Source organism: Pelobates fuscus, chromosome 9, assembly GCF_036172605.1.
Source record: "Pelobates fuscus isolate aPelFus1 chromosome 9, aPelFus1.pri, whole genome shotgun sequence".
NCBI classification, from domain to species: domain Eukaryota; kingdom Metazoa; phylum Chordata; class Amphibia; order Anura; family Pelobatidae; genus Pelobates; species Pelobates fuscus.
In genome coordinates, this window is record NC_086325.1 from 120,925,209 (window position 1) to 120,949,556 (window position 24,348).

At 45.4% G+C, this 24,348-nt stretch overlaps 1 protein-coding gene across 1 annotated transcript in view; it reads left to right on the forward strand.

The window, feature by feature from the left end:
* LOC134572988 (protein crumbs homolog 1-like) overlaps nt 1-24,348 on the forward strand; it is a 210,699-nt gene that overhangs the window by 100,868 nt on the left and 85,483 nt on the right. The window contains exons 5-6 of the mRNA XM_063432343.1: nt 15,169-15,351; nt 16,660-16,773. Coding sequence (XP_063288413.1) covers nt 15,169-15,351; nt 16,660-16,773 — 297 coding nt within the window. The remainder of the gene's footprint in view (nt 1-15,168; nt 15,352-16,659; nt 16,774-24,348) is intronic.

Here is a 24,348-nt window from a genome sequence, read left to right on the forward strand (position 1 = left end):
CCGTCAAAGTTTAAAAAATAAAATGGCCGCGGGCGGCAAAGGAGCAGTGAGTAGTGATTTCCCTGCTCAGCTCTCTCGTGCGCACATGAGTGATGCTGGAGCCGGAATATGGCATCACTCCGGCATCACTAGGAGGCTCGCGAGAGAGCTGAGCAGGGAGATCAGTGCTCCTTCGCCGACCGTGCGCCAGCCGCTCACTAGCCCCACTGGACACCAGGGACCGTTCGCCAGCCACCCAGCAACCCCACTGGACCACAGGGACTCCATGCCAGCACTCCTAAAGGTAGGGGGATTTGGTGGAGTAAACTGTAAAAAAAATAAAAATAATAATAATTATTGTATGTGTCTGTTAAAGAGTTTGTATGTGTTTGTGTGTCTGTCAAAGAGTATATATGTGTTTGTCAGTGAGAGTGTATATGTCTGTCAAAGAGTATGTGTGTCTGAGTGTGTCAGTGTGTGTATCCAAGTGTGTGTTTGTATGTGCCTGTGTGTGTGTGTATATCTGTGTGTCAAGGTGTGTATCTGTGTGCCACTATGTTACAGTGTGTGTGTATCTGTGTGTCAGATAAATACACACACAGATAACACTGACACAGAGATACACACACTGGCGCATATAAACAAAGATACACACACACACACACAGATACACGCTGTGTGTCAAGGTGTGTGTATCTGTGTGCCACTATCTGCCAGTGTATGTGTATATCTATGTGTCAGATTCATACACACAAACACAGATACACACACCTTGATACACAGGCACATACAAACATAAATACACACACTTTGACACACAGATACATTCACACACACACACATACACACTGTGTGTCGTGGGGGGGGGGGGGGGTCCACGATATTGATACACTGTGAAAGGGTTCCACGGGATAAATTAATTAGGAACTCCTGTGTTAGATTAATACTTGGGTCTACCTAGTATGAGCAGGGATTTAACCCTGCTCATACCACATTGTACTGCAGGGCAATTAATCATGCCCACTCCAAAGCATTAGAATTTTCCATCCAGTCTTCCATAGAGTGGGTTTTAAAGGACCACTATAGGCACCCAGACCACTTCAGCTTAATGAAGTGGTCTGGGTGCCAGGTCCATCTTGGATTAACCCTTTCTGCTGTAAACATAGCAGTTTCAGAGAAACTGCTATGTTTACCTATGGGTTAATCCAGCCTCTAGTGGCTGTCTCATTGACAGCCGCTAGAGGCGCTTCTCACAGTGATTTTCACAGTGAGAAGATGCCAGTGTCCATAGGAAAGCATTGAGAATGCTTTCCTGTGGACTGGCTGAATGCGCGCGTCACTTGCCGCGCATACGCATTCAGCCGATGACTCGGAAAGGAGGTGGAGAGTCCCCACCGCCGAGAGAGCCCGGCAGTGGAGAAAAGGTATGTGTTTAACCCCTTCCTCAACCTAGAGCCGGCAGGAGGGGACCCTAAGGGTGGGGGGGGGGGGGGGGGACCTAGAGACCCTATAGTGCCAGGAAAACGAGTATGTTTTCCTGGCACTATAGTGATCCTTTAATGCCATGAGGATGGCATGGAAAGCCTAATGTTTTCATGTAAGCAGGATTAAATGTCCTGCAGCACAATGTGGTGTGAGCAGGGTTTAATACTAGGGAGACCCAGATATCCATCGATACCTGGGGCTCCTCTCTGTCAGCTAGGGCCACATTACAGCATTCAAAGGGAGCAAAGCACAGAGCCCTTTAGATTCATTGAATCGCTCTCAACTGCCGTAATTCTCAACTGGAAGGTGCTCCCTTTTTAATCCATGTTATTCTTCGTGAGAGCAGCATGCTAGATTGTTAATCACCATGTGCTATTGATATGGCACTGTATCTACTTACATTATTCAGGGTTACTGTCTACCCCTGTGCTGTTTGTGTGGCACTGTATCTAGTTATATTATGCAAGGTTACTGTCCCCCCTGTGCTGTTCCTCTGGCACTGTATCCATTATATTATTTAGGGTTACTGTCTCCCATTGTGCTGTTGATGTGGCACTGCATCTGGTTATATTATTCAGGGTTGCTGTCTTCCCCCTATGCTGTTCCTATCGTTCTGTATCTAGTTATACAATTCATGGTTACTGTCTCCCCCTGTGCTGTTTGTGTGGCACTGTATCTAGTTATGATTCATGGTTACTCTCTCCCCCTGTGCTGTTTGTGTGGCACTGTATCTAGTTATGATTCATGGTTACTCTCTTCCCCTGTGCTGTTTGTGTGGCACTGTATATAGTTAAATGATTCATGGTTACTCTCTTCCCCTGTGCTGTTTGTGTGGCACTGTATCTAGTTAAATGATTCAGGGTTACTGTCTCCCCCTGTGCTGTTTGTGTGGCATGTGGCACTGTCTCTAGTTATATTATTCAGATTTGCACACCTATGTTGTCTTGCTTCACATTGTGAAGTACATCAGACTACATTATTTGGGTTGCTGTCTGTCAGTATTTTTATAGCTTCAGCTATTTCAACCTGAGGTGCAAAAATTCTCTACTATTCTCTGCATGTTAGGATGCGTTACACGAGGCAGTGTTATACTGTCACTCAGTGTGAATATGTTTCATTGTATCTGTTAGTGTTTGTTCGCACAAAGCTTAATACATTCTATACAATTTGAACACATATAGAGAGATTTTTCAAAGTGTTTCCGACACCAATGTAATTTTCTTAAAATTTTTGAACAAATAAAATCTGTCTAAATCGTTTTTTTTTATCTTCTGTTGCTGCTTTTGCACTACAACAGTCATTTTTGAATTTAAGTTGTTATGGCCATGCAGTGGGTTTATCAAACTTTCTTCCATGTTTTCTGATAGAAAAGTGTTCTGCTTCACTTCTCTCTCTTTTTTTTTTTTTGTCACTCTAAATTTGGAGGTCTTATGAGTGGAAATGTCTGCGAACACTGGTGGAATTTAACTGATGGAATGGCGAAAACTGACACTTTTTTGGCCACTTTCAAATTAAAAATAATTGTGGAACCTAACCGTCACTTTTTAAAATACATTGATATATATCCCCAAGGGGCGGACTGACCAGTCGGGTACTCGGCTATGTCCGAGGGCTCAGGTCAGAAAGTGGACCCACAAGGGTCCTCTGTTTCTTGTCGGCTTTAGTGCTTTTTGCCAGGCACCATGCTAATTTTTTTTCAAAGTCTGGTCTCTACGCATGGCAACAGCTTTCTTTAAACTTGGAAAGTGCCCAATGAATTCCCAAGTATGCCTCGGGACCTTCCAGACACTTCACTTCCTCCCAGGGCACTGTTAAAGAGTCGCATGGGGGAAAGAAAGTATGCAGGGTAAGAGGAGTAAGGGCTACCAGAAGCTGCATTACAGGCCATTAGTGATGTACCGAACTGTCCGCCGGCGGACAGTTCCCGGCGAAATTAGCTTGTTCGCGTTCGCCGCGGCGGGCGGACACATGCGCAGTTCGATCCGCCCCCTATTCGTCATCATTGGGCAAACTTTGACCCTGTGCCTCTCGGTCAGCAGACACATTACAGCCAATCAGCAGCACTCCCTCCCTTCCACACCCTCCAACCTCCCTCCCAGCATCCATTTTCGATTCATTCGGAAGATGCATGCTTAGTGAGAGGAGGGAAAGTTTAGCTGCTGCTGATTACATAGGGAAATTGATAGCTAGGCTAGGGTATTCAGTGTCCACTACAATCCTGAAGGACTCATCTGATCTCTGCTGTAAGGACAGCACCCCAAAAAGCCCTTTTTAGGGCTAGAACATCAGGCTGCTTTTTTTTTTTTTCCCTGTGTAATGTAATTGCAGGTGCCTGCCTGCCAGCCTGTGTGTCAGGCTCACAGCATATACTGTGCCCACTTGCCCAGTGCCACCACTCATATCTGTTTTAGCAATCGGTTAAGCTTTACATTTAGTATATATATATTTTTTTCACTGTAATAGAAGAGCAGTTGCCTGCCTGCCAGCTTCTGTGTGAGGTTGGATGCCTTGCCCATTTGCACAGTCAGTGCCACCACTCATATCTGTTTTAACAATCGGTTAAGCTTTAGATTTAAAATAAATAATTTTTTTTCACTGTAATAGAAGAGCAGTTAGTTGTCTGCAAGCGTCTGGGTGTCAGGCCTACTTCAGCGTGTGCCCTGCACAACCCTGCCAGCGTGCTTTGACAGTTGCCAATCATATCTGCTGTCTCTTTAGTGTGCTTTTACAAAGAAAAAAGGTTTCCAGTGTAAGCTAATAGCAGCCAGTCAGTGTCCTTCAAGCGGCTCTGTCAGGCCTTCCTTCAGCGTGTGCCCTGCACAACCCTGCCAGCGTACTTTGACAGTTGCCAATCATATCTGGTGTCTCTATAGCGTGCTTTTACAAAGAAAAAAGGTTTCCAGTGTAAGCTAATAGCAACCAGTCAGTGTCCTTCAAGCGGCTCTGTCAGGCCTTCCTTCAGCGTGTGCCCTGCACAACCCTGCCAGCGTGCTTTGACAGTTGCCAATCATATCTGGTGTCTCTTTAGCGTGCTTTTACAAAGAAAAAAGGTTTCCAGTGTAAGCTAATAGCAGCCAGTCAGTGTCCTTCAAGCGGCTCTGTCAGGCCTTCCTTCAGCGTGTGCCCTGCACAACCCTGCCAGCGTGCTTTGACAGTTGCCAATCATATCTGGTGTCTCTTTAGCGTGCTTTTACAAAGAAAAAAGGTTTCCAGTGTAAGCTAATAGCAGCCAGTCAGTGTCCTTCAAGCGGCTCTGTCAGGCCTTCCTTCAGCGTGTGCCCTGCACAACCCTGCCAGCGTACTTTGACAGTTGCCAATCATATCTGGTGTCTCTATAGCGTGCTTTTACAAAGAAAAAAGGTTTCCAGTGTAAGCTAATAGCAGCCAGTCAGTGTCCTTCAAGCGGCTCTGTCAGGCCTTCCATCAGCGTGTGCCCTGCACAACCCTGCCAGCGTGCTTTGACAGTTGCCACTCATATCTGGTGTCTCTTTAGCGTGCTTTTACAAAGAAAAAAGGTTTCCAGTGTAAGCTAATAGCAGCCAGTCAGTGTCCTTCAAGCGGCTCTGTCAGGCCTTCCATCAGCGTGTGCCCTGCACAACCCTGCCAGCGTGCTTTGACAGTTGCCAATCATATCTGGTGTCTCTTTAGCGTGCTTTTACAAAGAAAAAAGGTTTCCAGTGTAAGCTAATAGCAGCCAGTCAGTGTCCTTCAAGCGGCTCTGTCAGGCCTTCCATCAGCGTGTGCCCTGCACAACCCTGCCAGCGTGCTTTGACAGTTGCCAATCATATCTGGTGTCTCTTTAGCGTGCTTTTACAAAGAAAAAAGGTTTCCAGTGTAAGCTAATAGCAGCCAGTCAGTGTCCTTCAAGCGGCTCTGTCAGGCCTTCCATCAGCGTGTGCCCTGCACAACCCTGCCAGCGTACTTTGACAGTTGCCACTCATATCTGGTGTCTCTATAGCGTGCTTTTAAAACCAAAACTTTGTTTCCACTGTAATAGAAGAGCAGTTGCCTGCCTGCCAGCTTCTGTGTGAGTTTCACAGTGGATACTGTGCCCTCTTGCCCAGTGCCACCACTCATATCTGTTTTTACAATAGCTTAAGCTTTAGATTTAAAATAAATAATTTTTTTCACTGTAATAGAAGAGCAGTTAGTTGTCTGCAAGCGTCTGGGTGTCAGGCCTACTTCAGCGTGTGCTCTGCAGACCTGTGCCAGTGTGCTTTGACAGTTGCCACTCATATCTTGTGTCTCTATAGCGTGCTTTTACAACCAAAATTTGTTTTTCACTGTTATAGATTGAATAGCAGTTACTTGTCTTCAAGCGGGTGTCTCAGGCCTACTTCAGCGTGTGCTCTACAGACCTGTGCCAGTGTGCTTTGACAGTTGCCACTCATATCTTGTGTCTCTATAGCGTGCTTTTACAACCAAAATTTGTTTTTCACTGTTATAGATTGAATAGCAGTTACTTGTCTTCAAGCGGGTGTCTCAGGCCTACTTCAGCGTGTGCTCTGCAGCACTGTTCCAGTGCACATTGCCAATCATATCTGGTGTCTCTATAGCGTGCTTTTAAAAACAAAATTTGTTTTTCACTGTTATAAATTGAATAGCAGTTACTTGTCTTCAAGCGGGTGTCTCAGGCCTACTTCAGCGTGTGCTCTGCAGCACTGTTCCAGTGCACATTGCCAATCATATCTGGTGTCTCTATAGCGTGCTTTTAAAAACAAAATTTGTTTTTCACTGTTATAAATTGAATAGCAGTTACTTGTCTTCAAGCGGGTGTCTCAGGCCTACTTCAGCGTGTGCTCTGCAGACCTGTGCCAGTGTGCTTTGACAGTTGCCACTCATATCTTGTGTCTCTATAGCGTGCTTTTACAACCAAAATTTGTTTTTCACTGTTATAGATTGAATAGCAGTTACTTGTCTTCAAGCGGGTGTCTCAGGCCTACAGTGTGTGCTCTGCAGAACTGTTACAGTTCACATTGCCAATCATATCTGGTCTCACAGTAGCTTGCACGCATAGTACCACTAATCCCCCAAAAAATGACAGGCAGAGGCAGGCCACCCCGCAGGGGCCGTCGTGGTCGTGGTGCTGTGATTCCCTTTTGCCCTAGAATAATGCCCAGTTTTCAGAAGCCACGTACCCTGAACTTGAAAAGTTCTGAGGACATAGTTGACTGGCTAACACAGGACACCCAATCTTGTACAGCCTCCGCTCGGAACCTTGACGCACCATCCTCCTCCAGCTTAGCTTCAGGCACCTCTCAAGATAGCACTCACCCGCCTGCCGCCACCACCAAAACTAGCACCACAGCCGCTTTACTTGGTATGTCAGAGGAGTTATTCACACACCCGTTTGAAGAAATGAGTGATGCGCAACCATTATTGCTAGAGGATGTAGATAACAGGGATATGTCTCAGGCAGGCAGCATTACACACATGGAGGTACGGTGTGATGATGATGATGTTGTACCCGCTGCTGCTTCCTTTTCTGAATTGTCAGATACAAGCAAAGCGGTTGATGATGACGATGCGTCCATGGATGTCACGTGGGTGCCCGCTAGAAGAGAAGAAGAACAGGGCGAAAGTTCAGATGGGGAGACAGAGAGGAGGAGGAGAAGACCAGTTGGAAGCAGGGGGGGTCGTCGCAAGGAGCTAGTGGCACAGTCAGACAGCATGCATCGGCACCCGGGGTCAGCCCGACAGCACGCCAATCAACGCATGCTGTGTCCACCACCAGAATGCCGTCATTGCAGAGCTCAGCAGTGTGGCATTTTTTTTGTGTGTCTGCCTCTGACAACAGCGATGCCATTTGCAACCTGTGCCAAAGGAAACTGAGTCGTGGGAGGTCCAACACCCACCTAGGTACAACTGCTTTGCGTAGGCACATGATCTCACATCACAAACGCCTATGGGATCAACACATGAGTACAAGCAGCACGCCTACTCTAAGCCGCCATCCTCCTCCTGGTCCAGCATCTTCAGCCACGTCAACCACTGCTGTCCTTCTTGCCCCCTCTCAACCATCCGCCACTCCGTCTCCCGCCTTGAGCAGTTCCCGCTCATCTGCCCACAGTCATGTGTCTGTCAAGGACATGTTTGAGCGTAAGAAGCCAATGTCACCAAGTCACCCCCTTGCCCAGCGTCTGACAGCTGGCTTGTCCGAACTATTAGCCCGCCAGCTTTTACCATACAATCTGGTTGAGTCTGAGGCGTTCAAAATTTTTTTAGCTATTGGGACACCGCAGTGGAAGGTACCCGGACGGAATTTCTTTTCACAAAAGGCAATCCCCAACTTGTACTCGATTGTGCAAAAGGAAGTCATGGCATGTCTGGCACACAGTGTTGGGGCAAGGGTCCATCTGACCACTGATACCTGGTCTGCAAAGCATGGTCAGGGCAGGTATATCACCTACACTGCGCATTGGGTAAACCTGCTGACGGCTGACAAGCAAGGAATGCGTGGCATTGCAGAGGAGTTGGTGACACCGCCACGAATTGCAGGCAGTCCTGCTGCCACCTCCTCTACTCCTCCTACTCCATCCTCTTCCATAACCTCCTCGGCTGAGTCCTCTTGTGGCGCTGCTTCTTGCTCCACATCAACGGCACCCCCCCAGCTCCCCAGGTACTATTCCACATCCCGGATACGGCAGTGTCACGCCGTCTTGGGTTTGACTTGCTTGAAAGCAGAGAGTCACACCGGACAAGCACTCCTGTCCGCCCTGAACGCACAGGTGGAAAAGTGGCTGACTCCGCAGCAACTGGATATCGGCAAAGTGGTGTGTGACAACGGAAAAAATTTGATAGCGGCATTGAAGTTGGGCAAGTTGACACATGTGCCGTGCATGGCACATGTGTGTAATCTGATCGTACAACGCTTTGTGCATAAGTACACAGGCTTACAGGACATCCTGAAGCAGGCCAGGAAGGTGTGTGGCCATTTCAGGCGTTCCTACACGGCCATGGCTCACTTTGCCGATATCCAGCGGCGAAACAACATGCCAGTGAGGCGCTTGATTTGCGACAGCCCTACACGTTGGAATTCAACACTCCTAATGTTCGACCGCCTGCTCCAACAAGAAAAAGCTGTTAATGAATATTTGTATGACCGGGGTGCTAGGACAGCCTCTGGGGAGCTGGGAATTTTTTTGCCACGTTACTGGACGCTCATGCGCAATGCCTGTAGGCTCATGCGTCCTTTTGAGGAGGTGACAAACCTAGTCAGTCGCACCGAAGGCACCATCAGCGACATCATACCATTTGTTTTCTTCATGGAGCGTGCCCTGCGAAGAGTGCTGGATCAGGCTGTAGATGAGCGTGAAGAGGAAGAGGAAGAGTTGTGGTCACCATCACCACCAGAAACAGCCTTATCAGCATCGCTGGCTGGACCTGCGGCAACGCTGGAAGAGGATTGTGAGGAAGAGGAGTCAGAGGAGGATTGTAGCTTTGAGGAGGAGGAGGAGGAGCAAGACCAAACACAACAGGCATCCCAGGGTGCTCGTTGTCACCTATCTGGTACCCGTGGTGTTGTACGTGGCTGGGGGGAAGAACATACCTTCAATGACATCAGTGAGGAGGAGGAACGGGAAATGAGTAGCTCGGCATCCAACCTTGTGCAAATGGGGTCTTTCATGCTGTCCTGCCTGTTGAGGGACCCTCGTATAAAAAGGCTGAAGGAGAACGACCTGTACTGGGTGTCCACGCTACTAGACCCCCGGTGTAAGCAGAAAGTGGCGGAAATGTTACCCAATTACAAGTCGGAAAGGATGCAGCATTTGCAAAATAAATTAAAAAGTATGCTTTACACAGCGTATAAGGGTGATGTCACAGCACAACGGGAATCTAACAGGGGGAGAGGTGGAAGTCATCCTCCTCCTCCTCCTCCCACGACCACGCCGGCAAGGACAGGACGCTTTAAAGACGTGTTGTTGATGGAGGACATGCGGACCTTTTTAAGTCCTATGCATAGCCACAGCCCTTCGGGATCCACCCTCAGAGAGTGACTCGACAGACTACCTCGCCTTAACTGCAGATATCGACACTCTGAGGAGCGATGAACCACTTGACTACTGGGTGTGCAGGCTTGACCTGTGGCCTGAGCTATCCCAATTTGCGATAGAACTTCTGGCCTGTCCCGCTTCAAGTGTCCTGTCAGAAAGGACCTTCAGTGCAGCAGGAGGTATTGTCACTGAGAAAAGAAGTCGCCTAGGTCAAAAAAGTCTAGATTACCTCACCTTTATTAAGATGAATGAGGGATGGATCCCGAAGGGACTGACACTGGGCGATACATTCGATTAAAAAAGGCCTGATGAGATGAGCTGCCTTGTGCTAAAAATTGTCCACACTCTGCTGTATTTTAGCTCTGAATGACATTTGACTTGCGTGACTTATCCGCCACCAACTAGGGTTCAAGCCGCCATGTTTTAGGGCACTTTCTGCCTGTGAAACAAACATCAATTTTTCTGGACGCTGCTACAGCAGCGGCTGCAACAATACCAAATTTTTCAGGCATGTGTACATGCCTAATTTTTAGGCCCACTGGTGCAAGTGGACTGATTACAATTACAGGGCCTCTAAAGAGTCCTGTATTGTTATTTGTCGTCACTACCTTCCCGCGTCGGGAGTGGGTCATTTGCGCCCCTGCTGCCTTCCTTGCATGTGGTAGCTGTTTGTCAGGGATTTGTCAATCCATATCTGCCAAGTGACCCTATGTAGGGGGAACAGTCCCTATTCTGCTCTGTGTCAGTGTGTATCATGGTCTCTGTGGACAAGGAACAGTCTCTATTCTGCTCTGTGTCAGTGTGTATCAGGGGTTTTGAGGACAGGTGTCAATCCATATCTGCCAAGTGACCCTATGTAGGGGGAACAGTCTCTATTCTGCTCTGTGTCAGTGTGTATCAGGGATCATTAGGACAGGTGTCAATCCATATCTGCCAAGTGACCCTATGTAGGAGGAACAGTCTCTATTCTGCTCTGTGTCAGTGTGTATCAGGGATCATTAGGACAGGTGTCAATCCATATCTGCCAAGTGACCCTATGTAGGAGGAACAGTCTCTATTCTGCTCTGTGTCAGTGTGTATCAGGGATCATTAGGACAGGTGTCAATCCATATCTGCCAAGTGACCCTATGTAGGAGGAACAGTCCCTATTCTGCTCTGTGTCAGTGTGTATCAGGGATCATTAGGACAGGTGTCAATCCATATCTGCCAAGTGACCCTATGTAGGAGGAACAGTCCCTATTCTGCTCTGTGTCAGTGTGTATCAGGGATCATTAGGATAGGTGTCAATCCATATCTGCCAAGTGACCCTATGTAGGAGGAACAGTCTCTATTCTGCTCTGTGTCAGTGTGTATCAGGGATCATTAGGATAGGTGTCAATCCATATCTGCCAAGTGACCCTATGTAGGAGGAACAGTCCCTATTCTGCTCTGTGTCAGTGTGTATCAGGGATCATTAGGATAGGTGTCAATCCATATCTGCCAAGTGACCCTATGTAGGGGGAACAGTCTCTATTCTGCTCTGTGTCAGTGTGTATCAGGGATCATTAGGATAGGTGTCAATCCATATCTGCCAAGTGACCCTATGTAGGGGGAACAGTCCCTATTCTGCTCTGTGTCAGTGTGTATCATGGTCTCTGTGGACAAGGAACAGTCTCTATTCTGCTCTGTGTCAGTGTGTATCAGGGGTTTTGAGGACAGGTGTCAATCCATATCTGCCAAGTGACCCTATGTAGGGGGAACAGTCTCTATTCTGCTCTGTGTCAGTGTGTATCAGGGGTTTTGAGGACAGGTGTCAATCCATATCTGCCAAGTGACCCTATGTAGGGGGAACAGTCTCTATTCTGCTCTGTGTCAGTGTGTATCAGGGCTGGGCTTTGAGGACAGGTGTCAATGTTAGGTGATGTCTGCCCTTTATGGATTAAAAGCAGACTCTGCATCAACTGTGCAATTTTCCATGGTTGTTTTGCCATGGATCCCCCTCTGGCATGCCACAGTCCAGGTGTTAGTCCCCTTGAAACAACTTTTCCATCACTATTGTGGCCAGAAAGAGTCCCTGTTGTTTTTAAAATTCGCCTGCCCATTGAAGTCAATGGCGGTTCGCGCGGTTCGCCGGTTCGCGAACATTTGCGGAAGTTCGCGAACCGAAAATTCCGGGTTCGCGACAACACTACAGGCCATACATGATTTCATTAAATTTGCAAGTATGTCATTAAATTTGCTTTATTCCATTATTGTAAAAGAGAGCGGGGGTTAATCCACCAAAAACTGTGTTTTTTATTAAAAGCAGTTTATAGCATAGTAGAAAGAGTAAAATGTACAGTACACACATACTGTAATACTTTCCGCTTCTTCTTCTGTGTCTTTTTCCAGTTGATTGATGTATACGTCTTTTGTATATATAGTCTTGGGTCAAAGGCTTTCGACATTAATATACGTCTATATTAATGAAAAGTACTAGTACGCAATCTGACTTACGGTTTCTTCATGTTTATTCTTAGTTACTGATACATAATAAAACAACAAAGGGTGTTACATGATCATGGATGATCAACAGCAGATGGTAATTGCTGGACTCCTGAAGGGAGAGTTACATAGTTACCTAGCTGTACAGGAAGAAGAGCCAAGAGACAGAAAGAGATATTGTGTCCCTTTGTTCAGTTACTATATAGATGTGCCCATACCGACGTCAGACTATAACTCCAGCCATATATGGACAAGACTCCCAATCCAATTCCAGAGTTCTCATACAAGAAAACCTTGTGACTTATTGATACCATCTGTTACTTATGTCGATCCAGACATCCATATATAATCAATAGAAACATAGAATATGCAATACTCTACACATACTTCCCAACTCCAGCAACCAGAGAAGCAAGACACAGGTGGGAAGCTTAAAGTGGTGGGCATTTGATGCAGTTATGGGGCAGGCACTCCCAGAATGGGCGCGGGTCCACCTATATTACTGGCATTGTTTAGTGAATAAGCGAGTGTGCTGGATTCTGTATTTTGTATATTACTGGCAGGTCAGTCTGGTGTGAAGGCACACCATGCTGCTTGCCTATCTTCTAATGCCAGCCCATTGAGGGCAGATCCTGCATGGAGCACTGTTTCAGGACTCTCTGCAGGGTCCTAGTGCCCAACAAATAGCACAAGCCCATCTAATGATGCACTCCTGCTATGCCTGTTGGGTCAGTCCTCTGCTGTCCCCAAGTTGGGACAGCAGCACTGGATGCAAAAATCTGGACTGCCCTGCGGAAACCAGGTCGACTGGGAGGCCTGGTACATATGGTAAACTGATAACCTGCTGGTTTAAATACATGATTCAGCATAGTGTGCATGTGCACAGAGGTAGCACATCCTTTATACTCTCCCCTCAATAAAAACTATATTACAAACCAAAACCCAGGTTGGCAGGACATTGGCCCTAATTAATACTGTTTCATCAGGCCCAGCACACTTGGAAAGAACTGTTGTTTTATTGTTACATATTTATGGGGTTCTGTAATTTGATCCATCATAATCATTAGCACAGGGGCCATTTGGTTCTGAAAGGGATTCTATAGTGTTAGGAATACCCCCCCCCCCCCCCCCCTCCCTCGTTGCACATAAAGGGTTAAAACCCCTTAATGTAATCAAGCTATTCCCGTGCCAAAGTCCCTTGGCACTGGGTCAGTCCTCCTCAACCGTCATCCATTGGTGGGTCATAATGCGCATGCACGGCAAATCAGTGCTTTCCTATGGGGATTTTCACTGACACTCGATGTCCTCAAACAGAGTGTAAGGATGTTCAGTGTCACTTAAGGAACTCGGAGTACGGTAAGCTCTAGTGGCAACTAGAGGCTGTCTAAGCACTGCAATAAAAAACATAGCAGTTTCTCAAAAAGGGTGAGGGTGACAGGCAGAGGCGTAACTAGAATCCACCAGGTACCGATGCAAAATATGCCCTGGGCCCCACCCCCGTGTGTCTAATTCCCCTCCGCCACTCCTTGTGTTTCATTTCCCCCAGCCCAGCCAAGTGTATCATTCCCTCCCCCCCACGCTACTCCATGTGTATCACTCCCTCCCACTCCAGACCCTCCATGTGTCTAAACCTCCAGCTCCTCCAAGTGTTTAATTCCATCCACCCAGCCCCTCATGTGTCTCTCTCCCCTCAAACCCCCCATGTCTCTCTCCCCTCAACCCCCCCCATGTCTCTCTCCCCTCAACCCCCCCCATGTCTCTCTCCCCTCAACCCCCCCATGTGTCTCTCTCCCCTCAACCCCCCCATGTGTCTCTCTCCCCTCAACCCCCCCATGTGTCTCTCTCCCCTCAACCCCCCATGTGTCTCTCTCCCCTCAACCCCCCATGTGTCTCTCTCCCCTCAACCCCCCCATGTGTCTCTCTCCCCTCAACCCCCCATGTGTGTCTCTCCCCTCAACCCCCCCATGTGTGTCTCTCCCCTCAACCCCCCCATGTGTGTCTCTCCCCTCAACCCCCCCATGTGTGTCTCTCCCCTCAACCCCCCCATGTGTGTCTCTCCCCTCAACCCCCCCATGTGTGTCTCTCCCCTCAACCCCCCCATGTGTGTCTCTCCCCTCAACCCCCCCATGTGTGTCTCTCCCCTCAACCCCCCCATGTGTGTCTCTCCCCTCAACCCCCCCATGTGTGTCTCTCCCCTCAACCCCCCCATGTGTGTCTCTCCCCTCAACCCCCCCATGTGTGTCTCTCCCCTCAACCCCCCCATGTGTGTCTCTCCCCTCAACCCCCCCATGTGTGTCTCTCCCCTCAACCCCCCCATGTGTCTCTCTCCCCTCAACCCCCCCATGTGTCTCTCTCCCCTCAACCCCCCCATGTGTCTCATTCCTTGCCCCAGCCCCTTCATGTATCTCATTTCATCTGCCACGCCCTTCAATGTGTCACATTCCCTCCTCCTCCTTAGCCCCTTCATATGAACCATTACTTCCTCCCCAGCCCCTCCATGTGTCCCATTCCCTCCCCCCACACCTCAATGTGTTGAATTCTCATCCCCAGCCTCTTCATGTGTTTAATTCCTTACCCCACAGCCCCTCCATGTGCCCCATACCATCCTCCCCTAGCACATTCATGTGTCTCATTCCCCCATCCTCTTCTGTACCGTGGCTGCTGCGGTACTTGTCCGTAAGTAAGTGCTCCCTTAGTGAGCACTTCCTGTCAAACCACTCGGCCAGGCTACATATAGAGACCAGCAACCATGGGCCCCGGGCCAGTGTGGCTGTGCACTGGCCCTGACATGCTGCAGTCGGCGCACACAGTCACAGCTGTAGCCTGGCCCCCTGGAACGACCCCTGCGAACATGGTAGTTACGCCACTGGTGACAGGGACACTGCACCCAGACCACTTCAATGAGATGAAGTGGTCTTAGTACCTATAGAGTCCCTTTAAACCAGCAATGATGTTAAAAAAAAATCTGAGAAAATAGCTTGAGGAGCACACGCAAACATACGCTGACTGTGGATGAAATAATATTATAATTTGGAAGTATATTTAGCTTATGTACAATATGTACTATGTAATACCTTTGATTAAATTTCACCCATTTCAAAGTAGGATTAAAATGGCTAAAATTTGGTCCACATGTTTTGATAAACTCTCTCCTTTTTTCACATTTCTATAGTACTGTAGAATATGTTGGAATAGTGTATATATTGCATTTAATGACATACTAAATGTGTTTTCTTCCTTCGAACAGGTTATTCTGGGGATCACTGTAACGTGGACATTAATGAATGTTCAGAAAGTCCTTGTGAGAATGGAGCTCTGTGTCTAGAACGATCTAACCAATCATATTATGGCCAAGTGCCAGAGTTTGGTGCAGATTTCAGTTACAGCCAAGCTTCAGGATATGTGTGTCGCTGCAAGCCTGGATTCACAGGTGACTTTATTTGACAACCAGAGTAATAAGCACTCACAAATATTTTTAGTAACTACTGCAAACTGTCAATAACCATTGCTCAGAGATTGCATAGAGGAAACTAAATTTGAAACCTCTTCTTTTTACATTTAAAGGGACACTATAAGCATCAAGACAACTTTAGCTTAATTGAGTGGTTTTGGTGTATAGATCATGCCTCTGCCATTTAGGAAATAAATTACTATCTTCCTTCCTTCCCTGCATGTGACCTACATGGCCTTCCTACACAATTTCTGTAAAGAGAGCTCTGTTTAAAGTTAATTTATTACACAGTGTGTTTAATATAGACTTTCTTCTCTCCTGCTCTGTTAATAGCCTGCTAGCTACAGGAGCCTCCTGTTTCTGAATAAAATTCAACTCACATTATGGGGAAAAAAACCTTAAAAGTACCGGGTATCCACACCATGCTGAAACAAATGTGTTTTAATCCTAAATGGCAAAGAATTGAGCAATGAGACTGCATGGGGCATGGTCTATACATGAAAACTACACTTATCCTAAAAAGTGATTAGTCCAACTACAACATATTTATGACTCCCTTAGCAGATAGGAGTGAACTACAAATATAAATAATTAGTTACTTAAGTACACATAAGGCTGTATACTATCACACAAAAATGTTTCCATTATACATTTTTAAAGGATGACAGGTTCATTGGGATTTTGTTTTGTCTGATATGTAGCAAATAGTATTCTCCACATAATGGGTTATTATAACCCTTTATTACAATAAATGTTTTTTAATCTTTAACACCTTATTGGGCACTATTAACTATATCTTTCACAATAGGTTGTTTTTATTATTTATATAGCCCCAGCAATTTCTGTAGAGCTGTACAATGGGTTTTTAATCTATAATGCCTGCCTTGTGTGTGCCAAAATCCTATTAAAATAAGTTAAAACTTACCTGGAATCCAGCGCAGGTGCAGTTTCACTTGCTGGTTTCCGCGCCCTGTCCGATGTCACAGCTTCCTTCCCGTGGTCCAATTAAATGCTTCTCTATAAGAAACATATGATTGGACTGTTCTCACTGGCTCAGAGAATGCACATGCTCTGAGCCAGGGACCGATGGATTTGGGGGTGGACAAAGAAATTGAGGGAATTTTTGAATAAACAAACAAACTCTGGAAGAATTTACCAAATGCTGAATATTAACTGTTGTGAATACAGTTTTTGTATAAATATTCTGTGTTGTTCTTTAGACATAATAGTAGGGATACATTTTGGAGTTGGGCCCATCAAGATAACCCAATGTATCTTTGATTACAGGGGACAATTGCGTAAATGAAATTGATGAGTGTGAATCAGACCCTTGTCAGAATGGTGGGTCCTGTATTGACTTCATTGACCGTTTCTCTTGTCACTGTGCTCCTGGATACACTGGTAGGTGTAGGATATGGTCTACTAACTTGCGTATATGGCCAGTGATGGCATACCATATGTGCTTATCAGCTGTGATGTGTTGTATTTATTATTTTTGTGTATTTGGCTATGGAGTAATCAACTGGAGTACAAAAGCATTTAAAGAATGTCAGTAATATATGTAAAACCCGCCTATGTTGCTTTTTTTATTTTTTATTATTTATGGTTTTATCAGACATAAGATGTTATTTGTTTACCTTTGTTTAACTATATGGATTTTCTAGTTACTAACCGTGATTTGATTTGTCACAAGAAAAGCATTTGATTCACTGCTCATTTATCCTAGTGATATAGGGATGGACCATCTCAGCATTGTTGCTACAAATTTGGGATTCTGGAATAACCTACAATTAACAAGCCTTTTACTGTAAATGAGACTTAAGCAGCGCTTAAAAACAGGTTGAGTATTACTCCAGCACAGAAGTTTATACTATACTGGAACTATGCATTCAGGCAGGTAGCATTCGTGTGACATTCCACCATCCCAGGGTTAGTCTATTAGACTGTTAGACTGACAGATGTTAAAGGATCATTATAGTGTCAGGAAAACAAACCTGTTTTCCTGACACTGTCACCCTTGGGGGACCCTCACCCTCAGGGTCCCCCTCCCGTGGCACTGAAGGGGTTAAAACCCCTTCAGCCATTTACCTTAATCCAGCGCCGGGCTCCGGAGTGCTCCCGCACGGCGCTGGTGACCCTCTCTTCCCCCGCCGACGTCAGCTCCCGAGTGGAGCGGAATGCGCATGCACGGCAAGAGCCACGTGCGCATTCTAACTGTCCATAGGAAAGCATTTCTCAGTGCTTTCCTTTGGACGTTCTGCATGCTGGATGTGAATTTCGCAGTCCCATGTTTGGCAAGACAGTTCTTGTTTCTAGTGGAGGCTCCTCCGTAGGTGCAGCACCCTACCAGTTTTTATATGGGGAAAAGTGTATTTGCAGTAGTTTAGATATGCTAAGATTATTTTCTTCTGGAGGGGAGGGTGGTAATCCCCCCCAAAAAAGTGGCCTGCTGGGAGGAAGTGAATTCAAGTCACTTCCTCCCGGCCAGCTATCAGGGTGTCGCATATGAGGAGGAGGAAACCGCACACAGAGAGGAGAAGTACTGAGGAAGCCTGGTTCCTTAGACTAGGGATCGACCGATTATCGTCCGATATTCTGTATTTTCGGCAATATCTGCCAATCTGCCAATAAAGATACCGATATTGCTGATAATACAGACCAGGACCGCGAGACCCGTGGCCGTCAGAGCGTTGCCACAGGTTACCATGGCAACGCTCCGTGCAGCACACAGGCTGCGAGATTTACACAGGGTGCTGGAGGAGCTGCAGGAAAGGTAAGTCACAGTTTGCAGCCCCCCCCCCCCCCACTGCTCAGTACATTCCACCAGACCACCAGCGACTGCCATATCCCCCGTCCCTGGCCAGGTAGCAAGCAGGGAGTGGGGACAAAAAATAAAATAATAAAACATATAAACATTAAAAATGAAAATACAAAATGCCTTTCCGCCCCCCCACTTTCTACACGAATCTCATTCCTTCAGGAACACACACTCTGCATTATATAAACACACTACACACTCTGTATATAATGTAGTGTGTGTGTGCGTGTATATATAATGCAGAGTGTGTTGTGTGTGTATATATAATGCAGAGTGTGTTGTGTGTGTGTGTATATAATGTTGTGTGTGTGTGTATATAATGCACACACTACACACTCTGCATTATATACACATTACACACTGTATTCATTATACACAATCACTATACAAACACACTGCATTCACTATACGTACACTACACACACTGCATTCACTATATGCACACTACACACACTGCATTCACTTTACACACCACACACACTGCATTCACTTTACACACACTACACAAACACACACACACTCTGCATTCATTATACACACTAGACAAATAGTCAGTGAATTAACTATACACACTACACAAACACACCCTGCATTCATTATATACACACTACACAAATACACACAGCTCCCCTGTCTAAACACACTGCATCCACTGCATGTGGCTTGTATATTTTGTGCATTTAGAAATAGTTTATTTTTTCAAAATGGTAAATGCACAGAATATTGGCAAGTAATCGGCTATCGGCCTGAAAGTTCACAGAAAATCGGTATCGGCTCTAAAAAAATCAATATCGGTCGATCCCTACCTTAGACTTCCATTAATTTAGGTCAGCCAGCTCTCACTGGACCAAAGGGAAGCCATCCATCTGCAACAAAAGTTAGGAAACATGTCATTTGTTATTTATATACCTGTGTCAGTGTGTATGTGTACCAGTGTGTCTGTGTACCTATGTGTTTTTGTTTGTTTACGTGTACTTCTGTATGTGTACCTGTGTGTCTGTGTAGGTATATCATATGCTCTGCATGAAGGCGCTGAATGTTCCTCATAGAGATGCATTGATTCAATGCATCTCTACGAGGAGATGCTGATTGTCGCAGAACGGTGTTTTGCCGCACGTGCGCATTAGCCTCCCAATGCTTTCCTATGGAAAAGCAATGGATTGGCTGAGATGATCAGAATTGATGACCTCATTTAAAAATGCAGAGTGGGTGGAGCCAGCCGCAACTGAACAGTGCGGTGCTGGGAAAGGTAAATTTTCACAGGTAGGGGGCGGCAAATTGGCAGGTGTGTTTTACCCCTATAAGTCCTTTATGCTTATGGCTAAAAGGCCTGAATCCATTAACCGCTTTACTACGGAGCACTTTTTGATTAAAACATATATTAGAATCACATTTATTTGAAGCAAGGAATGCATATCTAGCATATGAACATATCCTAATACTGCAACGTTGGGTATATATTGCATTTACAGGCAAATTTACACTTCTTTTTTTTTTATTATTATTCGTTCCTCTTTCATACACATATTTTGGAAATGAACAGCTTTAGACGGTGTACAGTGTATTTTATCTTTCAATATTACACACAGTGTCTAAAATGTTAGTATAAGGCATTACTAATAGCGGAGTTTACAAAAAAAATTCTACAGAATGTAAAAAGAATATCTGCATTTGAACATAATGTCCACATACAGTAAGTACAGTTAAATCCTATTTTTCTAAAATAAAGGTATTTAAAACTGATAGAGCAATCTTACTCAATCTCTAGAACATTAATGTAATGATGACAGTAAAATTGTGGACTATTCTTTACACCCCCTCCCTTATTGTAATAAAATGATCCATTGAAACTTCCTGTACTATTTTCAAACAGGGGAAAAACGGATATATTCAGCAACTTTACATTCATTATATCAGAAACATAGAAACATAGAATGTGATGGCAGATAAGAACAATTTGGCCCATCTAGTCTGCCCAATTTTCTAAATACCGTCATTAGTCCCTGGCCTTATCTTATAGTTAGGATAGCCTTATGCCTATCCCACGCATGCTTAAATTCCTTTACTGTGTTAACCTCTACCACTTCAACTGGAAGGCTATTCCATGCATCCACTACCCTCTCAGTAAAGTAATACCTCCTGATATTATTTTTAAACCTTTGTCCCTCTAATTTAAGACTATGTCCTCTTGTTGTGGTAGTTTTTCGTCTTTTAAATATAGTCTCCTCCTTTACTGTGTTGATTCCCTTTATGTATTTAAATGTTTCTATCGTATCCCCCCTGTCTCGTCTTTCCTCTCTCGTCTTTTCAATGACTAGTGGTTTGTGGCACAGAAATTAATTCCACTACAGTACAGCTTTCCAAACTGTGACATGAACAGGGCCAGATTAAGAGCCCAGTAGGTCTGGTGCTGACAATCATGAGGGGCCTTATTACAGAATCTTATCGACCAAAAACACTAAAACACTCCCAAGCGTTATGTATCTGATGGAGATGGTGCTGGAGGGAAAGAAAACAACAGCTATAAGAAAACACATACCCTATGCTAATTCATACCCCCTAACAGCAGTGTCCAGTGAAGCAGGAAGTCAATGGGCACGGTGAAAGGGAGTGCCACTGACGCAAATCACGTAACCTGCCAAAAGGGGCAAACATGCCCAAAAAGGGGGCATGTCTGCCCAAACAATTGGAAGGCCAGCCTGGCATGAATGCATGTCAGGCTGCCTGCAAATCATGCAAGCTGGCCAACTAAGGGCATACTATGCAGTCAGCACCATGTCGCCCAGTGTCCCCTATTGTCTATGTACCCATGTCTCCCAGTGTCCCCATGTCACTAGGACACTAGGAACACTGTGAGGCATGGGGACACTGAGAGAAATGGGGACATTGAGAGACTTGGGACACTGGGAAACATGGGGACACTTGGAGACATGGGGACAGTGAGACATCAAGGACACTGGCTGGGAGACATGGGGACACCGAGACACTAGGGACACAAAGTGTGTGTCATAATTTCTCCCAATGTCCCTTAGTGTCTCAGTGCCCCCATGTCTCCTTGCATCCTTTTCCCCCATCCCTCACTTCCCTGAGCTATAGGCTGTCTCTACAGTCTGGGAGTTGCTGTCTGGACTCTCTGTAGCTGCTCCCATGCGGATCAGTGATTAGAGAGGCAGGGAGGGATATGCTGGAACTTCCTATCTCTGCGTCTCTCCGCACACACAGCGACCCCTACTGGCCAGTACTGGTATTGCATCGTAATCTCTGTTTATACTGCGAAAAATACCAGCATTTGTATTGCCAGTATGACTGTAGTAGTGTGTGTTTACATTTTTTTTTTTTGTTAAATAGATATATAGTGTTCAAGTAGAGATTGTAGCCGTATTAGTCCAGTGATGTAGATGTAAAAAAAACAGATAAAATTTGTATCTTGTAATACCTTTTTTTATTGGACTAACAGAATTTTTTAATGTTAGTCCAATAAAAAAGGTATTACAAGATACAAATTGTAGCCATATTAGTCCAGTGATGTAGATGTAAAAAACAGATACCTTTTTTATTGGACTTACATTAAAAAATTCTGTTAGTCCAATAAAAAAGGTATTACAAGATACAAATTTTATCAGTTTTTTTTACATCTACATCACTGGACTAATACGGCTACAATCTCTACTTGAACACTATATATATATCTATATCTATTTTTATTTATATAATTTTTTTTTTTAAATGATTGGGTCTATTGCATGGGCCTGGAGCTGCAGCTCCATCAGCCGCTATGTTAATCCGGCCCTGGACATGAAACATTAGTGTATCGGCCACACAGTCTGTAGAGTGTGTAGACTGTGCATTGTACAGCGCTCCCCTCCTGCCAGTCACTCCATGTAGCTTGGCCGAGCAGGCAGACTGCTGTAGAGGAGCCTCTGTTCCCCTTACCTGGTTTGACAAAAAAGTGCTCACTTAGAGCACAGAACTGCTTCCTGTCAGACCAGGTAGGGGAAACAGAAGCTCCTCTACCGCGGTCCACCTTCTCAACCACTCTACAGGGATGGAGGTGAGGATGAGCAGGCTCAGGGAATGGGACATGAAGGGCACAGGAGGGAAGGATGTACTAAAGAACTGCAAAAGGAGGGGTAGTGGAACAGAAGAGAAGAGCACAGAAGTGGAGGGGGGTTCAGATGAAGGGGAGGTGGAAAGGGCATAGGAGGGTGGGGGGACACAAAGGACAGGAGGAGAGCGGAACAAAAAACATGAGGGGAGGGTAACAAAGGAAGGGCACAGGAGGGGAAGGGAGACAAAAAAAAAGTCACAGGAGGGCGGGGGGGAGGCAAAAGTGCACAGGAAGGAAGGGGCAGCAGATGAAAAGACAAAGAGAGGGGCTAGGGGACAATTACACACCAAAGGGCTGAGGGGACAAAGATAAACACAGAGGTGCTGAGGGGAACAAGAAGACACGCAGAGGTGCTGGGGGTGAGACACACAGATGGGAAGTGGAAAAAATACACACATACTGGTTGGGTGAGAAACAGATGCACAAAGGGGCTGGGGGAAGAAAGAGACCTGCCAGTCACAGCAGCCAGCAACAGTAACTAAGGTGAGAAGAACCAACTTGGGCTGGGTATGTTATATTCCTATAATGTGAATAACGGCCAGAGTGTGAGAGAAACATAGAATGTGACTGCAGATAACCATTTGGCCCATATATTCTGCCCAATTTTTTAAATACTTTCATTAGTCCCTGGCCTTATCTTATATCTAGGATAGACTTATGCCTATCCCACGGATGCTTAATCTCCCTCACTGTGTTAACCTCTACCACTTCAGCTGGAAGGCTATCCCATGCATCCACTATGCTCTCAGTAAAGGGTAGTGAATGCATGGAATAGTCTTCCAGGCGAAGTGGTAGAGGTTAACATAGTGAGGGAGTTCAAGTTTAGAGCAACAGTGGAGGGATCATATCATACATGTATACGGAGCATGTGCTATACTGCGCAAACTGTTGATTCCACGTCACTTCCGATGACCGTCTTGACCTCCGTGTTGAAAATAGATGCATGTCTGAAAAGTGTGTTACCAACCTGAAAAGTTTGGAAAGCTCTGCTCTACAGGCTGGTAATCATAACTAGAGTATAAATAAGAGTTCATACTGCAAAACAAATGAAAACATATTCGCTTTTGGTATTGAAGTGGTTAATTAGAAATTGTATAAATACAGTACCTTATACAGGTACCTGTAGAAGATGTAAAGTTAAAGAGACAATTTTACTTTCAAGCTAAGTAAAAAAATAAATATATATATATTTTGAATAACTGGTGCTTGGATATAAACCCTTTGCCTCTCCACTATATGTTTCAATTTTGTTGGGAATTGCAAAGCAATTCATTATATACCTTTTTCTCTGTTCCAGTGTCGATCTTCTAATAGTGGAAAAAAACATTTCTTCACTGTAACTGTAGAGCAGGGTCCCAAACTGTCCACTTAAATAGTCATAGAGGGTCATATGCATAGAAGTTATAAATATGGGCAAACAAGGAAAATACCGGTCACAAACAACTTCACATGAGGTCATAAATGTAATTTCCTTTTGTTACAAATATAAAAAAGGTGTATATGTGTACAGTGTTGGCATTTAAATGTAGTTGTGTGTTTGTATGTACTGTGGCCATTTGAAGGCCTTTGTGAGTAGCGTGTGTGTTTGAATGCAGGAGTGTGTTTGTAGTAATCGCATTTTACTGCAGGGCACTGTTTGCGTGTTTGAAAATAGGGGCAGCGTTGGCGTTTGAATGCTTGGATGTATGCACTGCCACACACACAGATATAAACGCTGACACAGATATGCACACACACTCCATTACATACAGACACAGATACACATGCAAACTATTATGTACAGACACATCGGTACACATACACACAGATAAACACAAAAGAAACAATTTACATTCTTTTAGCTATAGCTATTAGCTGACTTCCTCCCAGCAATTACACATACATACACACGCTGTTAGACTTGCACATACACACACAGTTACAAATTTACACACATTGTTAGACATACCCTGCGCTGCTGTCTGTGAGCCAGGAGGAAGTGACATTTAATCACTTCCTTCCAAGACAGCCAGAGCTATGGGGAACAGTCAGCTTTGACGCGGGCCGTATG